General features: G+C 43.2%; 1 protein-coding gene across 1 annotated transcript; it reads right to left on the bottom strand.

The window, feature by feature from the left end:
- Positions 1 to 363: 363 nt before the first annotated feature.
- IRS4 (insulin receptor substrate 4) lies at positions 364 to 20,896 on the bottom strand. Its single transcript, XM_020784321.3, has 2 exons — positions 16,864 to 20,896; positions 364 to 3,447 (listed from the first exon to the last, which is right to left on the bottom strand). Exons 1-2 carry the CDS (start codon positions 20,435 to 20,437, stop codon positions 3,443 to 3,445), a joined length of 3,579 nt encoding a protein of 1,192 aa, XP_020639980.3. The 5' UTR covers positions 20,438 to 20,896; the 3' UTR covers positions 364 to 3,442.
- Positions 20,897 to 21,369: the final 473 nt, after the last annotated feature.

Genomic DNA, 21,369 nt, shown 5'->3' with positions numbered 1-21,369 from the left:
AGTCTCTGGCAAACTGTTCACATGAAGAGACTACTCCTCCAAATGAACTGACACACATAAATGGCTCACAATACTACCATTAGCTCTAGACAGCTTTTGGCATGCGCCATTTAAAAATCAGATCAAACATCCATGTCTACAATGAACTGATCAATGCTGTTAGCTAATGAGTGCTTCAAGTCACATTAAATATTCCCATAGCATTTGAAGGAAGCGTTTTTTTTTTTTTTTGGCTGAAAGCCTCCAAGAAATTTGCAACAGAAGCCTATTTCAACTCAAACCCACTCTTCTAAGTTAAGGGAATATACGAGGAAAAGGAGAAATTCAGTGAATAATTGAAATAAAGACTCAACCAACGCCACATGACCATGAACACATTTACTGCAAGTAGCTCTATGGAAAGCCAATTCAGATAAATATAAACACTATACAGAGCTTCAAGCCAGTCTCCCAAAATTGCAAATGTGCCGCATTTTACCATGAAAAACAATGTAACAATATTTACAGTGGAAGACACAGCCAGATCAATCAGCTCAAACTTTTCAACGGATCAGTGAAGCAGGAAAATAGCAAATATAATGAACAGTTTCAACCCTCTTATGTTTTAGAGTTTGTACAGACAATAACTGTCCAATATCAAATTAAAATTTACAGGACAAACATTGTTCCATCATTGGTTTGTTTTTGTTTTTCTGTACTATACAGCAGCATAAAACGGGTGGCTGGAAGGTTGCCCACGTAGTGATATGTTGTACACAGTTGGAAAATGATCTTCCAGCACAATACTGGATAAGTTAGTTGCTGTAAACCAAGACAAAAAGATTGCATATTTATTATGCTGTACCTGTTAGTATTTGTACCATTAGAGGTGAGGTTACCCATTTTTCTCCTTTATTCAGCATTTGTAACATCAGTGCTGTTTATTGTACCATGGCAGCCTCAAGGATCTAATACGCAAAGAATGTAATATTTATTAAACCTTTTTCACAATTTTGAACTGTCACCCAAATGTCTTCTTCTTCTTTAAATAAAAATATGTAAACCTTTTTTTTATTTTAAAAAAAGGCAGTACCTATTGCATTGTTAATTTCCAGAGTCCAAACGAAACATAAATGGCAAGACAGCATTGTGGTCTAGAAAAGTGGTCATTTTCTTAAAGTTAAAATCCGTTTAGCAGCAAGTAGGTGTCTGTACTCTTGAAAACCTTGCTTTTCTAGATTCAGAAACTCGTCTGTGCTTTTCAACCCTGCAGCGCATATATATTTCCTCTCCTTGTGATTGGTATCTCTGCGTAACTCAGCGATACCAACTAGCTTGGCCAAATGTTACCTAGCTCATTGTGTGACATGCCTATTAAGTCTAAACCAAATAGATTCCTATATATAATAATGACATCAAAACTGAAAGCAGGATCTGATTCATTACATAAACTGGTCTAGTACTTTGAAAAGGCCCGACGCCAAAAGGTTGAAGCCATTTTTGCTCAATACTTGTACAATATACCATGTAGAGGAATACCAGCTGTGTGGTGCCTGAGAGGATCTGTGTGTCCTGCTTTCAACTCTTTCAGTTATCACAGTTTCTAATTATTAGTATATAGTAAATGTACCAACAACTAGTATTCTGCTCTTTAATGGCAGGAGCCCAACCAAGTGAGGCAACACCTGGCTTTTGACTAGTTTCGAATTTCCAATTTTAAACTAAGGAAGAAATCTCCCCCTCTCCTCACATTAGGCATAATAATATAGACAGCATTAGCTATGCTTTTTCTAGATTCGAAAAAAGGTGTCTTCAAAGGAAAGGGACGTTGTTACCTATGTTTAAGATTAAGGGACTCTCTCTATAAAAGCTTGATAGCACATGAACATTGTAATGCAAGGGTAATGTACACTTGAAGAGTCTGCAGTTTTTCCCATTTGAACATAGGTTAAAAAAACAAAACAAAACAAAACAAAAATCAACTCCCTGCTTATCCAAAATGTGTAATTAATAGAAGTCACTATATAGGGAGATGTAAGGGATTTCTTTTTTTAGACTATAATCAAGATACAACCTGTTATTCAGTTCTAGTTTCACATTCCAGATATTCTCGTCAACAATCTTAATTTTAAGAGGGCGCAAGATTTTATATATATATATATATTAAAAAAGTTACAGGATCCACAAACCTCTTGTACCAAAAAGTGAAATTAAGCAAAACAAACCAAAGAGGGTGGGTGTCCCTCCAGTACCATCTCTCTCATCTCCCATTTCGCTGGAGGTTGTCTGACCACAACCTCTGCACACACGTATATGCCTGCGAGGAGGGAACGTTAGCAGGGCACGAAAGCAAGTCACACTTTGCTACAGCCCAATCTGATGCACGTTTCCAGGGATGAAATCCTACCAGAGTCAGCAACACATCCTCCCATATTTGTCATGACCACCCTTAGCCTCTCCCTCTTGGGAGAAGGGAAAATGTGGAAATGCCATGCCATACCTCTCCCTCCACAATCCACTGGGTCTTTGGCAACGGCAGGGATGCTTCAAAGTTGGCTCACCAGCAGCTGTTTTCAAAGTGGACAGCGATGGGGCCAACAATAAATGGCCGCTTCATACAGGGAGCCCGACAAATGCTGAGGAGTGGGGTGGGAGGTAGGAGGACAGGGGAGAGCTCTGACGCCTCCTCGTCTGCCCTGGGACAACAGGTAAAGGTACACAGGAGCCCCCCTCACAGTGTTCAAGAAAGAACATGTGTGGAAAAAGAGGAAAATCTCCCATAGTTTACTTAGCAAGGACTGGGGGTCAGGAGGCTTATATGTGTGTGTAGGAAATCTTATCACCTGAAACACTGGCTGCAGCTGTCTTGTCCTGAAAACTAGTCTCGGGGGAAACAAAGCAGTGACCAGCTAGCTTCAGATTATTGAAGCCTGTTGTTCCCATCCTCTCAAAAAAAAAAAGGAAAAAAAAGGGGGGGTTTCACTGCCAACCACAATAATGATAATAATAATAATAATAATTTGAACCATTTATAAAACATTTAATCTACATTGCAAGTAATAGAAAAGCAAACCCCATTGTTAGGTAGATTCTCGGACACCAAGAGACATCTCGGAACAGAAACTGACAAGGAAATGAGAGAAGCTGCACAGGAAGGGATCCCTTCGGCATCAGCATCCGCACGCCCCCCCCCTCAAGACAGAGAGGGCTGAGAGGGAGGTGGGAGGGAGAAATCTCCCTTCCAATAAAACTCATTGATGACAAAAGTTCGTTCGGATTAGCACAACGGTAGACTCAACCATCACTCAATGAAAATCATTCCAACGATGCCTGTCCATGTCTGGGCTGGTGGAAGAGAAGAGAGTTGGCTGAAGATGGACTCTGCTTCCAAAAGCACCACGCAGTTATGGAGACACCAGCTGGAAAGCCTGCTTTTCTCACAATGGTTTCCATGGTAATGCCATCAGTCTAGAGGAAGGAACAAAAATATTTTAGTGCAAGCAAAATGGGAGGGAAAAACGCTTCTCTTTTAAAGTTGTTTCTAGGAGAATCTTAGCCTAACCTTAGCCCATTCATATATTTTTCAAGCAACAGTTTATGGGTTATGAAACCCCGTAACAAGAAGAACTTACAGTGGGGCAAATTTCATACCCTGCACTTCTGAGTCACAGGGCTTTCTGATGGATTGCAGAGAGGAGCAGGTAATGGGAATGTCTTCAAACTGTTGAGTTCCCTTAAGGTTGCCCACAGGAATATTCGCCACCCCTGGTGTACGGCAATCAAGACAGAAGAAACCGGAGCCATACATAGAGAGAAATAAATCTCTCCGGAATCCTGCCCCAATTGGGATTTTACCAGGTATGCTCGGGATCACAAGAAACTACACAACTTGTGTTATTCTACAAAATGAACCCATGAGTCAATCTGTGGTCTCCGTCACCCCATGGGAATGCTGTGGCAACATTCTTGGCATAACTGATTAAAAAGCCCCAATGAAAACAGTCATTGTAAGTCAGTATTAACTAGGAGCGGTGGCCCAGAGGCAGACCCATTCAATTTCTCATCTTTTTTTAAAAAATAAATAAAAGAAATTAGGCCACTGAACAAATGTGTTAGGAATTCAGAGAATTTCATACTAGGAAATGCATTTCTTAACCATATATTAAACTGAACTGTAAAATGAAAAAAGAGGAAGATAAAATCCCACACAGTTTATTCCAAGCAGTCCATTTCAAGGACTGGGTGCTTTTCGTCATAGCCCCAGAAATGGACAAAACTCTGCTACTGTTTAAAGGACTGATGCACCACCACTTGGTGCATAAGGCAAGCCATTGCACGGGCCTAAGATAATCATTTCGTACACACCAGCCAAAAATATCAGTGGCACTGGACAAAACACATCACCCATTGCTTAAGTTTAGTTAGTGCACTTACAGATTTTGTGTATGAAAACTCTCAAACTTAACGATAATGAGTAGGAGCTAATACAAGAGTACAAATTCTTCAGTTATGTTCTCTGAATCAAAGCAACATCCTGTGTATATGCAACATATGTTGAACATGCTTAAGAGTGCCTCTGATAATTTGCACACTATGGATAAGTCTTAAAATTCCACTTCTAACATAAACAACTTTAGTTTCCTCCCGCCACCCACCCAACTTTGCTTTCTTTTCTTGTTCTAAGACCAGCACTTTCTTACCGCAGGAGGGCAACAGTATGAAGCCATCACTCTCCAACAAGGATAGAAATGGTTTTAGTAAGCTTTCTCTATTAAGTTCAGCCTTTAACTTTTTTTTGTAAATTCTTAATTAATGGCATTCCTCAAATCCATTCTGACTTATGGTGACCCATTTCTAGGTCTATAGTAGTAATAGCAAACTAGTAATAATAATAATATAGTACTCAGAAGTAGTTCATTGTTCCCTTGTTCTGGGGGCAGAGTTGGACCACATAGGTTGCCCAAGGTCACATAGGCTGGCTTTTCTCTTTCAAGACATATTGCGGAACCAAACTCCTAACCCCTGGTTCTGCAGCCAGATGCTCCACCTCACTGAGTACAAGAATCAAGAACTCTCTTAATATCAGTACATGCAGGCACAAAAAAACCTAAGACAGCGATTCCCAAATGCTCTTGGATCACAAATCCTAGAAACATTAGCCAGCATACAGATGGCCAAATCTTCTTGGATTTATAGTCAAAAACCACCTAAGAATCCTGTTTTGGGCTTAGATGTAACAATACTCAGCCACCCACCCAGTTATCACTCCCTCCTTTCTCTTCTTTTAGATGCCTTAATTCTACACTTGTAGTGTTTAGTCAGCCATGTTTCTCATAATTGCCCAAACCAGGAAACTGGTTTGAGCCATTTCTACGAACAGTAATATCAGACCACAAGGATGTATTTAGAGATCATTGCATGCAAACAGAGGGAGTACTGTACTGTGCTGGCTCTGTTTCTATGAGCAGTTCCCTATTCTGTTCGCCAGGACTAGACAGAAACCCTTCCACAGAACGTGCATGCCAGGCAACAACCTGCAATACATCCCTTGCACCCAGGCCTAAAGAACATCCATGGAACTGCCACACCATCCACCCACTGAGGGGGGGCAGGTGAAATTTCAGTCCCTTACGTACGTTCTGGCAAACGTTCTGCTCGCCAAAACCAGAATGAATTTGGCAAAATGGTTTAAAAATGCAGAAATAACAGAAATGGGTGGGGCTGAGCTATCTGCACACTGTAAAATTTAGCTTCCAACATGGACAACTTTACAATGCTGCCTTCCTCACCCTCCAATTCTTTTCTTCAAATTGTTGCAAGAGCAGCACTGTAGAGTTTGCCCAGGTCATGGATATTCATATACTATTTGCATAGATCAATGGGAGTGCTGGAGGGGCCGAGTCACGAGGTATAAGAGACTCAGCAGGAGGACGAGGAGTGGAGACAGACATAGAGAGGGTTCTAGAGATAGGCCGTTTGAGGGAGAGTTGAAAGGTTTGGTGTAGTTTTGGAGCTTGGGAGGAAGAATGGTGGCTGGGCGTGATTAAAGAAGAATGTTTGCTTCAGAGTTAGCAACCTTGCTTGTTCTGTCAACACCTGTATCAATAAACACTTTCTATTTGGTTCTTTTAAAATGACATCTGGTCTGGACATCTATCATTCATAATTAGGTACTGTTGATGAAATCAACTGGTGGCAGCTGAAGGGCACATCGTGTGAGCTCCTAGTTTGGTGAAACAATCAGGGGCCACGTGGAATCATGACAAGCACCTATTTACAGCAGGATGTCCCACAACTTGTGTGGCAGAGTAGAAATAAAATGTAGCTTTGTCTCGTAAGTCTCTCTGAACAAGAGTTGAAAGATCTATATCCAGAGGTGTATCTAAGCTGTCCATGGGAGCAAGAAAGAAAGGAAGACATGCAGAGGCACTGCCTCTTTGTTTAAGATACGGAGAATTTTTTTTCAAGACAACTAGCCCCAGAAGCCTACATGGCTAGCAAAGTCCTCCTTTAGCCAACTTTGCACAGACTCTGGAGAAGTTGTCAAGAGTTTGATTCCACTGTTTTGTTTGTGGACAGCGAAGTACCTACTACAGCTCAGAGCTAAAACCTATCCCATAGTCCTAACTCTCCGCTTTTTACTCCCATAGCTCTTTGTCTGCCTCTCTACATGAGCACAGGAGCGAGAATCCAGCAGAATGCACGCTGGAGTGCTGAGGCACTTCTTCAAACTGCAAGAATGGATGTTGGCAGGAATGAAACTGCCATACTTTCCCAAGATTAGCCTGATTAAAAGTCTAACCACAAATTTTTCGATGAGAACAACCATACAGATAGGAGGTATAATTGGCATTCTTGCAGATCATTAATTTGGGCATAAAAAACAGAATCATTTTTGATGGCATTCCTTTGGAAGTGCCAAAATGCAGTAAGACACAGATATGGCAATGAAACATAAAATTCCTTCCTGAATACACAGAGGAGGGGCAGAAGTCTTGAGTGTCGTCCCTGCAACCCCAAGCACACTGGGGCTTAATAGCTAAGGTAACAGCTAGATGTATTCCCACATAAGAAATACTATATTTTCAATACAGATAAACTAATTAATACAGCACTTTAATACAGACTAGCATACAAATATATGAACACATCCAACTACAGACAAAACCTGAACATCAGCTACTTATCCTGTTTCTATCTACCTGATCCTGGTCTCTGGAGATCAATCCCAGACAAAGGATCTATGGTGCTGCCATAGGGTGCATACATTTGGACTTCCTCAAATCAACAGATAAGAGAACTCCAGGACAGTTGACAGCCAGCTAGTGCTCCTCTGTTTATGTTTTTGGGGCTGGGGGCAGGATAAGTTATAGCAGCCAATTCTCTAGATACATACGACTGAAGCTGCATAGGACTTCAGATATTGCACTAATAACATGTACAGTGTCTAAAAATGTTTGAGGGGCATGGGTGGCCAACAGTGGTTCTCCAGATGTGGTTGTATTGCAACTCCCAAGAGCCACAACCAGTGTAGCAAATGGTGAGTTACAAATGTTGGAGGAATACAGCTGCCCACCCCTTGTTATAAGAAAACAAAACACATACCCTGTAATGTGTTCCTGGCAACCAATCCTGTTGGGAGATGGACAGCTATCTTGAACCGCGCTCAAGAAATAACAGCAGCACACCTTGCTGCCAGAAATCTGAGATACAGATAAAGTGCTCTAGAATTCTAAAGGTTCTCTAGAATTGGTGAAAAGCGTTTTGAATTACCAGTTCAACCTCAGACTTTGGATATCAAAGGTAGTGCCAATCTTCAGTGTGTCTTCCTTTTTATACAGGCAATAACTACATGATTTGGGTGTACTCCTCCTCAAAGCTTTGCCTTATTTCTAGGGTTTTTCACTCCCATTAAGGAGGAGAAGGCAATGAAGAGGGCAGGAACCACAGAAGCATTCCTACAAGTGAGAACATTTTTACAGCATTACAATACTGTAGTGACACAGAAGCTTCCACTGCCTGTCACCAGAGAGGATGAGCAAGGATACATCTGCTAGCTGTTTATTCATAAAACCTGAAGAATCTCCATTCAGAATTACTGAAAAGCACCAGAGGAAATGCACCTGTGCCTCCAGGTCTTAATGGAAAATACAGGCAATGGGTCGTATTCTGTGGTGTCACATTTGCTGCCTAGAAAAATCCCACTCCTCATGGGGATGGGGACACGGACACACACATACACACCTATCTTATCTACTTAAAACTTTATTGCTGACACTTAGACTTCTGTAGAAATGTCAGGACTTCTTACTAATTATTTAACGGTTCATTTCCTCTGCTATAAGACTGTATGAACAGAGGAAAGCAATACTAATGGTCTCCTAGGAGCAACCATGCCAATGATCAAGAAAGGAGCTGCTCCATGGCTGAATCGGGCCAAGAACAAGGCAGCTTTGAAAGGCAACTTCTACTCCAGAATCTAACTGGCTGTAGATGTTGGCACGGGAGCAAATACAAACATTCATATGAAAACAGACTTACATAAGGCCAGCAGAACATTGCTAGTACCGTGACTTGATCTGTGTGTATCTGATTCTTCCACGTTGATTTTATGTCCCATTGATGCTATATGAACAGTTGTAGCTGCTACTGCCGCTAATATGGTTCACTGGAGAAATAAAGCCCTGCTCTTTAATGAACTAATTTTTTAAAAAAATTGCAATCATAAACGTTAACAGGTCTGTCTGCCTCACAATGAAATGATATATTCTGCACAATATTCCTTCTAATTTTCAGCCATGTTAGGCATGCTCCACCCCTCTCACACGTGATCCCACCCCCTCATGCGGGGCTCCATCATGACCAGAACCAAAGGGGCTGGAAACACTCCCTGTGGGTCTGCAGAGTAGGCAGAAAGCTGCGCAGAGGGGACAAGGTTGTGCATGCTCGCACAGCTGTGCACCTTAGAGGGAACCTTGATTGTGCCTCTTCCCCTCTAAATTTTCTAAACACAACCACTGTTTCCTTTAAAAAAAAAAGGTCTTGCCAGAGGAGTGGGATTTCTGGCACAAAAGCAGGTACAGCCTTAAGAAGAATTTCGCGGGTACATTCAACAGTAGGAAACAGAGGATTCAAAATGCTTTGTACATTTTTAAATATAAAGGTGCGACCCAACACCTTGCCTGATTATTACATAAGCTCTTCAACCACCTCATTGCTTTTTTAAAAAACTCAAAATTACATTGTTATCCAACTGAACCATTCCTTATTCTGATATAGGAGCATCTCAGACACAGTTCTACCCAACTGCAATGTAATCTTAGGCAGCCAGCATGGGTAGTTGTTAGTTTTTTAAAAAAGAATCCAGAAAAAAGTCATCCTCTCATCTTCATAGTGACAAATACCCTGAAAAACAGTTCCTGCAGAATGCTGTCCTAAGCAATGCATTGAAGTGCCATGAGGTCAGCAGCTGCTGAACTTAAGAAGGGGATGACTGAAAGCTGCTATGATTGAAAAATACACGAAAAAGCAGGATGTGAGATGCCAGGATTCAATGAGCACTTTGATAGCAAGACATAAGAAGAAAGCACTGAAAAATAGAACAAGCTTGGGGAAAGTTAGAAGACAGTGGAAAAGGATAAAGTAAGAAGCTGCTTTACAAAATCTCAGAGGATCTAGCTTATAAACTGAAAGAAACTCTTCAAAATTTCCAACAGCAGCCCTAACTAGATATGCTGAGATATTTTGCATTGCAAAGCAAGTGCTCCATAAGGGGTCCTATGGGCCAAGAATCATAAAACCCAAGAACACAGGACACCAAATTAAATATACACAGGACCGACGTTCAGAAAGGCAGAGGCAAAAAACAAACCTACCTACCAACATTCATTTAAAAAAAAAAAACCCCTATTTTGAAATGGATAGATTTCTCACAACTTTCTGTATATCCTCACTTGTTAATCATTTCAATAACCGCCTCCCTAACATCCAAAACTCAGTCTTACAACCACTATGACCAGCAATGTAAAACTGACCAAGTGTGACAGCAAGAATGTGGAGGTGGGGTGGAGGGAGAAGACAGCAAAGGTTGGAGGAGCATCTAGCACGTAGGTAAACAAATAGAGCTGGGCAGAGAGGAGAGCATATATTAGAGATCAGAAAGAGAGAGAGGTAAGAGGAAGAAGTGAGAAGACAAAGGAGGTGGGAGGAGAACACCCAGAAAGCAAGCAAGAGAGAGGAGGTGTGTGAAAGAAATGACAGGGTAACAGAGGTTTATTTACAAGGCATGAAAATTCTTCAGGAACCAAAGCCCTATCTGAACACTGAGCTTAATATTTTATTTTAATGAATAGGGAAAATAGGATTTGACAGAACAGCTCACTTTACAACTATTGTCAGGAAACCAGTTAGGCCACAACAATGTGAGGACTGCGCTATCTACAACTCTACATGTTCATTCATGAATGGGTCTACATCTTTAAGCATGCTCATCTTATTAGACAGGACTGCATGCATACAGTGAAGACACACAACCTTAAGACCCATGAATCCAACAAGCCATGTCTGACACTTTGCAAATATCTTCTTCATTTGCAACGTATTTTTGGAAACTCCACCAGAATTTCACTGAGACCACCCCTAACTTTAGAGATATTAGAAAGCCCATCCTTACAACCAGAAGTACTAAAAACTCACTTGAAGATTATATGCTCTTCCTTGCACTTCTAAGAACTGCAGGACACATATTGTGTGACTACAAGTTTTGTCCTCAAGACCTGTTCCTTCTCTAACACTACTTCTATTGTTTCCTCTCACTGAAAGAAAAATCAAGAAGCATGCTGTGGCACAATTCTCAATAGGGTGGGGATCATGTCCAAATGCTGCCTCTTATCAAATATCCCTCACCTATTAAAACAATCCAGTATGTGAAGAAAAAAGGTTCCACCTTAGAGAAAAGCTACATAGAATGAGTTTTGTTTTCATTTTTTTTTCAACACATAAGAGACACTGAATATATAATTCAATACATAAGAGACTCCCTCCAAACACAAGTAGCATGAAGAAATGCTAACTGGAATGGTGTATCACCGATATTTCTGAATGGACAATTTGGCCCTTAAACTATTCCTTTAAACACAGAAATAAAACCGAGCCTAGAAAAATGTGTTGTAATCAGCCTCACAGTTATACTACTTAGGAAACAACTCTCACTGAACTTACAACATGAAACTTGGCTGTCATGCGGTACTTGTTGAGTCTACAAATGTGCCATACTTCAAACCAACCCAACTAAGATTTTGAGAGATACAGCAAATTAAAAACTGCTAGAAATTGATAGTCTTTTTCCCTCCAATCTTCAAAAGTCATATATTGAATTTCTGACTCACCCTTTATTAAGGCTTATTGAGGAAGGAACTCTTTCAATGGCTTGATGTGATTCTGAGTAGCTGGTTCAAGTGTTTTTAAGTAGTTAAAGCCTTCTTAAAGCCGATGGAATCAAGTCTTGGCAAAATTATATTGTGAATGCTTATCTTCATTCTGAAACTAGATTAGTGCCACAACTCTTATGCCTCCCCATTCATGTACCACGGGAAACCAATAAACAAAGTGGCTTTTTTTCTGTTCAACTGAATGGCATTTTCAGCCATAGTAATTACATTATGAGGGGACTGGACTTACTAGTATACTGGAGCCAGACAGGATGTTTTCCTCTGTGCGCCTTTAAATCTCTATTTGCATTTGTGAAGAGTTTTAATCAGATCTTAGATTATTAAGGTTCAGTTTAAAATGCAAGAGGGAAAACAATATATAAATTGTTTGTGCACGCTCATTAATTGGGAAAATGTTCAATGGCCATCAAAGGAGTTTCTGAAATCTAGTGTTACTGATCTGAATGTGGAGCGACCCTGCTTCAACTTGGATGCAAGACTCTAACTAGACTCCATCAGGTACTGTACCTGTGTTGGGGAAAAAAACCTTCTTTGAGCACTGGTGGTTTCAAGCAGAAAAAGAAAAGAAGAAAAACTTGAAATGGGCCATCAGAGAAAAAGGGCTTAACCCATTCCCTCCATCTGCCTTTCCCTGGCAAAATGCCCCTCAAGCCACTTTAGGGAAATTCCAAATGTATTCCAAATTCATAACAGGTAAGAGAACCTGGTGGAAATCGTGTTTCAACTCCATTGCTTCAAAGTAGCTCTCCTGAATTGGTTTTTCTGTAGAAGAAGCACCTGGTACTTTGTTACATTTACAGTACTTGTATCTAAAGCGTAGTTATGCCCAACAAGAAGTCACTCCTAATTAACCACAGGAAGGATATTGTTCTGCTACATATTACTCTTTCAAACCTAAGAGTAATTATGTAGCAACTTTAACTTTCCCCATTCACAACACTGGCAGAAGAAGGAAACAATAATGATCTGAAAAGAAGAGGAGATAGATTGATAAAGCAAAATAGGAAACGCAAGGAGGGGTGTTGTAAGTAATACCTCCATTTGACTACTAATAAAAAAAAATCAGAAACAGTTCACACTTTCAGCCCATACAGGCCTTCATCAGGCTGGGCACCAGTTAGGTGAGGATGATGCAGGAACAAAAAATAAACCATGCTTAGCTGTCTACGCTAGTTTCAAAGTGAGAGCTGCAAAGTCAAGGCAGGAGTGCTGGTTTTAAATTCCACCTCTGGCAACGCTGAATGAATTATCTCAAACTCACCAGGCAGATGGTGCCGGCCACTCGCCATTTCCCACCACCCCCAAGGCTTTACAGGGAAGCAAATGTGGTTTTTTGCAGTCTAACAGAGGGATCACCTACCCCTGCGTTTAGATTGTGTACAAGGGGCACATGGCTGGGCTTTTCTCCCTTTTGTTGGATGGTAGATAAAGATGCCCTGGCATCTAACAAGGAAACTGCAGCTGTTCCACTGCTTCAGGTATACAGTGCTGAAGCACTTGCATGCTTACTTTGCAATTCTAAAAGCATTTTGTCTCATGCTATAAGAAATCTACTTCAGATTGAAAATAAAAATATATGTTACTATTAGACCATAGGTATATTGATTTTTTTTTCTAAAAAAGGATGTGGATTCACCTTGGTAATTTGAAGTTTAAGCATTGCTTCAGTGTCTTAAGCGCAAATTCACAAATTAAAACTACACAGTCTGAACTGTGATGCTTCAACATGTGAGGAGAGTTTTCCCACCCTATTTCATTCTTCTGAATTTTCAGTGGAGACACATTTATTTTTCATCTTTCTCTCTTTGCAAGGAACCCAAGGCAGTTTACAATTCAGAACAGACATATGAAACATAGTAAGTCAATCATTAAGTGATTAAACAAAGAACAATTATGACCTATCAAAGTAACATGTACAAAAATTGAAAGAACTACCATGCATTATCACTGTCTGAATTGAGATGCCAAATACCTATTTAAAAAGGAAAGTTTTAGCCTGCTGATAGCAAAGAAGGGATCAAACGAGGCTCTAGATGAAGGGTATGCCATATTCTGGAAGCAACTATGAAAAAGCACCCTCATGTCATGATCAGATAAACCCATGAAGGTGGTGGTGGGATCAGGTGAAGGGCTTTCTATCTTAATACTTATGGAGACACATAAAGGGAAACATAGTCCTCCACATAGCCTGAGATTACATCCTACTTTAAGTAGTTTAATAGAAATTTCAACTGAAAAATAAAGAAGCCACTTACTCTAACAGTACGACTTTCTTTCATTTTCCCACTCTACCCCTTCTACTCTGCTGTTTGGTATGGATACTAGGGAAATATACTTCAAGTCTTCTACCAGTGATCAACTAGCAAGGCATTTTTAACCGTACAGCAAGTTTTATTTCACTGGTTAACAAACAGATGGAAATAATGCTTTGGCTTACAGCAATGAGCTTAAGCACTTTTAACTCTCTGCTGATTTGGAATCATTATTTACTGCAAAATAACGTGTGCAGATCCTGGAAGGACAGATCCTGAAGCTGAGGGTCCAATACTTTGGCCATCTCATGAGAAGAGAAGACTCCTTGGAAAAGACCCTGATGTTGGGAAAGTGTGAAGACAAGAGGAGAGAGAAGGGGACGACAGAGGACGAGATGGTTGGACAGTGTCACCGAAGCTAGCAACATGAATCTGACCCAACTCCGGGAGGCAGTGGAAGACAGGAGGGCCTGGCATGCTCTGGCCCGTGGGGTCATGAAGAGTCAGACACGACTTAATGACTAAACAACAACAACAAAACGTATGCATGCATTTTACAAGCAAAAGGAACTTCTGAACAAGAAATTAACCATCAGAAAACTGAACTCTTTGAGCTTCAGCTATGAATGACAACATATTTTTTGGGGGGGACAACTTTCATATTTCAAAGGTTCTCAGGGGTAGAATAACCAAATGCACATACAAAAGCACAAGAAATGCAAAATGATAGTTTAAATGTTGCAACTGCTCTTTCAGTTTCAACTACAGAACTACCACAAAAGTTTCAACAGCTGTGGAAAAGATGCCCTGAGTTTAAACATACTTGAGCTATTCAAACATTTGTCAAAAGCGAAGTAATGCTTCTATACTGAGACATTTTACGCCACCCTTTCCTCAGATGTGACGATGAGAATATGAACTCACGTGATCCCTTAGCTTTTTCCAACCTTGGATCCTCAGACATTTGAGCTACAGCTACTGTCATTCACAGTCAGAAAGCCAATAGGAAGATGGGAGATGCAATCAAATATCATTGGGGGCCCAAGGTCAGGAGAAGTTTTTAAAGCCTTCAGAGTGAGTTAAGGTTCACAGAGAAGTCCTGACTCAGCATTTCAGTGGGCTTTATCAGAAATGCAGGGCATGTTTTTTTACATCTCTATACAAAACAATTCAGAAAAAAACTAAATGTTAAGAATATGATATCTATGACAGATAAAAAGCATATGAGTAAGTAGGCAGTCTGCAGTAAAGCCAAAATTAGAATTGCAAACTTTACAATGAAATGCAGTGAAGCATCTCCTATTTTTCCTCTGCAGTATAAGCTCTGAAAATATTAATGCCTGTAAGAAAATGTAAGGTCATATATGGATTAGGCCTCTGAAGACATGTGACTAGGTTCTCAAAGAAAGACCTCTGACAGTGTTAAGATTACATTACATTATAACACTGCAGTTATAAGGATTTAATAAAATTATTCTAGTGTGCTTACAAGTAAAAGAACATTGACATATTCTTTTGATTCATGCATGCTGAACCAACAGATTTTTTTAAAAGCTAGTTATCAGAGTATCCATGCAGAAATAACTGGAAATTATCCTCTCCGGCCAGGACTCAGTGACAAACTTCTGCTAGGTCCCACTGCTTCTGGCAGAACCAGTGACTTCCCCTATTTAATATCATCCATGATGGGTGACTATATTTTATTTGTGAGAGAGACATATTTTATATCTCACCTGAAAGGAGAGTGCGTGCTTTTGTGAAAATAAATGAATGAAATCTGAACCCTCTCAAAAACATATCATTGAACTTGCACAAGAAACAAGAGCTGTTCGAACCTACATTCATTTGAGGGCAACTACCACCAAACTCACCAGGAATTATAACTAAGAAAAACAGACATCGAATTCCACCACATGTCTTTCAAAGAAGCATGTACATTAGAAATTTATGCCAACTTAACTATCCTCCCTTGCAAACAGAATCCTTGGTCCAAGGAAGGGATCATGTCAAAACTTGTAATATACCGAGATCGACAACTCTTCACAGAATTAGAACTCTGCAGGGAAAGGAGAACTAAAAACTATCCAATCCACCGATTCAAATTATATTTGTATTGCAGACATAACCTTACACCAATTCATCATATTTTAAATGTGGCATAAGGATGCCACAGATGAACAGAATGCATAAACACTAACACACCTCTCATGCAAACTACACAGAATTGTCAAAGAGATCGGTGACTGTGGAAGTATTAAGTTTTTCTTCCCTGGCCCTAAGAAAATGAAAAGAAAGAATTGTCCAACTATCTATCTATATATAACAAACACGCACTAGGCAACAAATCCCAAGCTTTCATGAAACCTTAAGTAGTCCGATTCAAAATGAATAGCTAAGCATTCTTTAGAAGAATTAGTTGCTGCAGGTATTTTTTTATTATGCTACAAAAAGAGAAGTGCCATGTCAGTCTCAAAGCTGCTAATCAGCTCAAAAGGTAAATATGACTTACAGTGGGGAGGAGTAGATTTCAGGACCACATGACATACCCTGTTTTTTCACTAGAACCTGAATATCCAGCAAGTGGAGCTAGGTGTAAAACAGCAGCTCAGACGGACAGGCTAATGTAAGAAACAAGTCTTCTTAAAATATTCTCAGGGCAGAGATGTGTGGTGCATATCAGAACTCAGCTACCAGAGTACTGGTTCACACACACCTCACTTCTGGCATTTCCCCAAACTTTCTTCTTCAACGACTTCATTTGAGGTGGGGGGAAAGTGGTGCTCTCAAAGTTGTTGCTACTGTTAACAGTATGAGAAGACAGAAATCCTTGCTGATCTACTGCAAATAACCCAGAAATCTACGATTTGACCCCAATCAATCTTCCGCTTATACCTGATTTCTAGCTACTAAAAGAATGTTACGTAGCTTGATTACTATATAAATGCATGACAATCTAGCAGAAGCAGCCAAGAAAAATAAAATAAGTTTAAAGACAGTGTCTGAACTACGATCCAGCTCCTCAGTCTGAGTTGCTTTTGCTCAACACTCCTGTCATAGTGATACTACCTAGTGAAAAATGAAGGTTGCATCATGTAAGAGACAGCAATGTGCAAATATAAAACTACATAACACATGGAAACTACACATACATTTGTTTTATACGTTTGCAAAAGACTACAAACCTTTACTTGCAGAGTTGCACTTCAAACCATCTGATCTGCTGAAGTCTATGCTTACGTACACCCCACTTTCCAGATTCAGAGTACCATTTGGGAGGTGGCAGTTTGGTGTACTAGGGCTCTCCTCACAGTTTAGAGAATTATCCCGTAAATTTAGGGCTATATAGTTTAAGCCATTCTGAAATCCAGTTGAAGTATCTCTGGACATCTTGCTTTCGTGACCATCTGAAATGTGTTCTTCAGGTTTCAACCACACATTGTCAAAAGAGGCAGAGCTGTGTCTTTTACTACTGTCAGTAAAGAAAGAGGAGGAAGTAGTAACAGTGGCAGCAGAAGAAAAGGTTTCGGAGCTATGCCGCCTCCTTCCTTGCGGATCGGCGCGAATAACTTTGGGTACTACTAGAGGATCAGGACTAGGAACAGAGAAGTCACTACTACCTGCATATTGGTCAACAATGCGCAGCCTATTAACTATGGAAGGAGGACTATCAATTTTTAGGCCATTTTCACTTTCTGTGGCAAATGGTCCAGGAGGTGTTGCTGCCATGTTGAAGGTCATCTCGGTGTAGTCATCAATCCTACCATTGGCTGTGCTGACACACGCCGTACCAAAGGACAGCCTGGCATAATCAGCATCAGGAGGGTTTCTAGGGATGCTGGAACTTGCATAAATTGATATATCTGTCAAAGAACTAGAGAGCTCTTTAGCAGCTTTTGGTGACTGAACATCCAAGTCAACGCTCAAGTAGTCAGAAAGCGGTGACTGCCTGTGGTCACTACTGGAACCCAGAGATGATGGAGACCCCTCTGCAGATAAAGAATATGGTGTATGACTAGCCTTTTCACCAAAGTCAATATTTATATATTCACCAGGGCTAGATGGCTCAAGGGGAATTGTACGATCATACATTCTCGGTATGGTGTTACTACCCCTGGTAACGAGGGGAAGTCTTGTAGGCCTCATAGTTCTGTTCTGTGCATGGCCTTCCTCTGTAGTTTTTAGGAGAGATGATTTGGAAAGGCCATTAGCCAGAACTTCATTACTGACACTTTTCCCATTTTCAGACCCATCATACAGCAATCTTCCAGGTGAGGACATTGGAACATATTCGTCATCTTCGCCATTTTCACCAGAGAGAGTCTTAAAGCTTCGTGGGAGAGAGAAATATGAGCCAAACATTTTGGAGCTGGCATTGGTGTGCATATAATTTGAATCCGCAGGTGGCTTTGGAATGGCTGAGCTTCCAGGTGACATATCCATATACTCACTGTGGGCTAACTTTTCGTTTGTAGTTTTAGAATTAAATGCAGTTAAAGGACTACGTACAGGTGAAGAGATTGCCCTGGGAAACATCATCATATATCCCTTGGAATCAGCCTGAGTTGATGGCCAACAATTGCTTATTTGTTTTGGAACAGACACATTTTTAGGAGTCATTGGCAAATAATCGCTGTTACTCGCAAGAGAGGATGCAACTCCTGGCATCATTGGCATGTATCCATCGTCTCTGGTTTTACTACTGCTTTGATTACAGACAGCATCAAGGGCCGATTCCCCATACTCGGGTTCAGGATTATTTTTCAGTTTTGGCGATTCAGAATAAGGCAGATGTCCATGGCTTCCTGTAGAATCTTCATCTAAAGAAGTTGCAGTTTGGGTTGTTTTTTGCTGCACTGGTATTGAAGCAGGCTTGGTTAAAGAGTAAGTTCTTTTTCTGAAGCATTTCTCACTCTCCCGGTAATCATCTCTAGAGCTATTATTATCCATTTGTTGCTTGCTCATAGACATGTACTCACTTAAACAATTTTCTTCTCGAATCGGCGGTGTGTTGCCCAAGGAATCTGGGGTATTACTCCTAACTCGAAAGTACCTGAAATCTCCAGGGCTGGAACCGTACTCATCTGAAGAAATAAAACCTCCATCACTTGGCGACCCACAAACAGAGGAACTGGAAGGCCGTACAAGAGTATCTGAAGCTGATCCATGGCCACTGCTTGAAGAAACGCTGACAGGGCTAGTGGCAGAAGGGAAATGAGATACTGGCAGGGAAGCAGATCTGGTGTGATAAGAAGAGCTAAATGCTGCCCTAACATACCGTCCACTCCCTTCTTGGCGCCCCAAATTCATCCTTGCCGTATTCAGATGAATCAGGCTTCCAGTAACTGACCTGAACGGTCTGGTCATTGTCCCTTCTCCTTCACTGGAAGTTCTGAACCGGTAAGAACTACTACTCTTGGTGGTGGGAGGAGTTCCCCCGGTAACACTTTCAGTTCTGGATCTTCTTTGTAAGCCGGTCTGGCTGGGTGGCAGGTTGCCAAGGTGCCTCCTGGTAGTGATGAAGGAAATGGGGTTGGTGCTACTGCCCCCACCAGAAGACTGACTCTTGCTGCGAGGTCTGAACTCAGAGAAGGCCTTCAGAGCTTTCATGGTTTCTAGAAAGGTTTCATGCATGTTCTGGGCAACCACCGAGTCATCCACTTGCATCCACAGCTCCCCTGGCCCAATGGAGGCAGACCGACCCACCTCGATGAAAAAGAAGTTTTCCGAGTGGCCGCACCGGCGAATGTTCATGAGCTGTAAATGGACAGAGGGTACCTCGGTATTCAGTTTGACAAGGTGAATGGCCTTGCTAGAGAGGCACAGCCTGTACACTCCTGTCAAATTCTTTGTCTGCCCAAGCCCTTTAGGCTTCACATTGACTTGCCAAACTTCTTTGAACACAGTTCCCGGCTTGAGGGTCGCCCCATAATGTTCGTCATCCTCATCCAACTGCTGATCCGCCTGGTCTTCTTGCTCCAGAAACCCTCTCTTGCTCTGATTCATGAGCTCACTGATCGCCTGGTACCAGCTCTCCTGTTCCACCTCGTTCTCGGCCACCATGGCAAAATACTCATCCTTCGTATACAGGGCGATGATGTGCTTGTGCTTGGCATCCGCCCTTCGGCTCACCGTGAAGCACTGGTAGAGAGGGATCACCCGCTTGGGAGGCGGGCAGCAGAGGGCCGCGTTCCCACCCGCGGCTGCCCTCAGGCTGCTCTTGAACTTCTTCTCGCTGTCGTAGTACTCCAGCCTGGCCGGGGCCAGGTGACCCTCCGCCCGCAGCACAAAGTACCGCTTGTGGCCGTGCTTCTGCTTCCTCAGGTAGCCGCATTTCCTCACGTCGTCCACCAAGGCGCCGCCGGCTGGGGGCGTCGGGGCCAAGGCCCGTCCAGAAGGGCCCGGTCGGCCCATTATGCCGGCGGTGCCCCCGCCCCCGGGGGCGCCCCCTCGTCCCAGGGCAGGGTTGCCCCCGCTGAGCCCGGCCTCTTCCTCCTGGACCAAGCAAAGGGAGGTGCTGGGGGACCTCCTCAGGAGCAGCATCAGATGGTGGGGGGGCTGAGCCGGGGGTGGGCCAGGGGGGCTCTCCACCAGCTCCAGGTCTTCCTCCACAGCAGCAGGGGTGGTCGTACCAGCAGCAGCAGCAGCCACAGGAGCAGAGCCTCCGCCGCCGTTGCCGTCTCCCGCGGCTGCCTCGTCTCTCCCCTCCAGCGCAGGGCAGCCGCCTTCCCCGCCGGGGCCAAGCATCCCGCTCGCCATCTTAAGGGGCCAGGGCAGGGTCCGAGGAGGAGGCGGGAGGGCGTCGTGAGGGAGCGAGAGGAAGCCGCCCTCCCAAGGCAAGGCGAGGCAAGGAAGGGTCGCTCGCTCGCTCGCTCTCAGGCCCGGCCGGCCATGGGGACCCCTCAGGGCTCTCCCAGCCGGGACGCGCTCGGGCCCCAACGAAGCGGGCCGCCTCGGCGGAGGCTCCCGGGACGACTCCCCAGCCGCCTCCTCCTTCCTGGCCCGGTGAGTCGGCGCCGGGTCGTCGTCGTCTCCCTCCTCCTCGCCCGCTCGCCCGCCCGCCTCACTCGCTCCCTCACACAGCCAAGCCTCGGCGGCGGCGGCGGCGGCGGCGGCACCACGGCGAAAACATCACGTGACCCCCCCTGCGGGAGGGGGAGAAAGGGAGGGAGGGAAGGAGGGAAATCAGAGCCCGAGCCAGAGGCGGGACGACGGCGCGGCCTCCACAGCCGCCCTCCCCTACCCCCCGAGAGGCGGGGCCGCGCGTGAGAAGGGAGGAGCCGGCGGGAGACGAACCAATGGGAATCCAAGAAACCCTCTCGTTGGCCCAATGGGTGGGGACGCTCTGTTTGTGTGGATGGGAGGGGGTGGCGGGATGATGGGCAAGCGTGGCAACCAATGAAAGGCGAAAGAGGGGTCCCTCAGCGGCCCCGCGGGAGGCCGGCGTGTGTGGGTGTTGGAGGGACAGGCCCAACAGGAGGCGGGGCTTGGGCCGCCGTCCAATCCGCGCCGTACACACGCAAGGCGACGCCAAGCGGAGGAGGGTGGCTTCGGCGCGTGCGTGTAGAGTGAGTGAGTGAGTGAGTGAAAAGGTGGGGGAAGAGGAACCACTCCACAACATACACCGAATGCAGAGTGGCAGGGCCCTTAGCCAATGGCGGCTCGAGAAGCGTACGAACCGCCCAATCCCC

The sequence above is a fragment of the Pogona vitticeps genome, chromosome 11 (genome assembly GCF_051106095.1).
Source record: "Pogona vitticeps strain Pit_001003342236 chromosome 11, PviZW2.1, whole genome shotgun sequence".
NCBI classification, from domain to species: Eukaryota; Metazoa; Chordata; class Lepidosauria; order Squamata; family Agamidae; genus Pogona; species Pogona vitticeps.
This window is presented reverse-complemented; position numbering and strand designations above follow the sequence as displayed.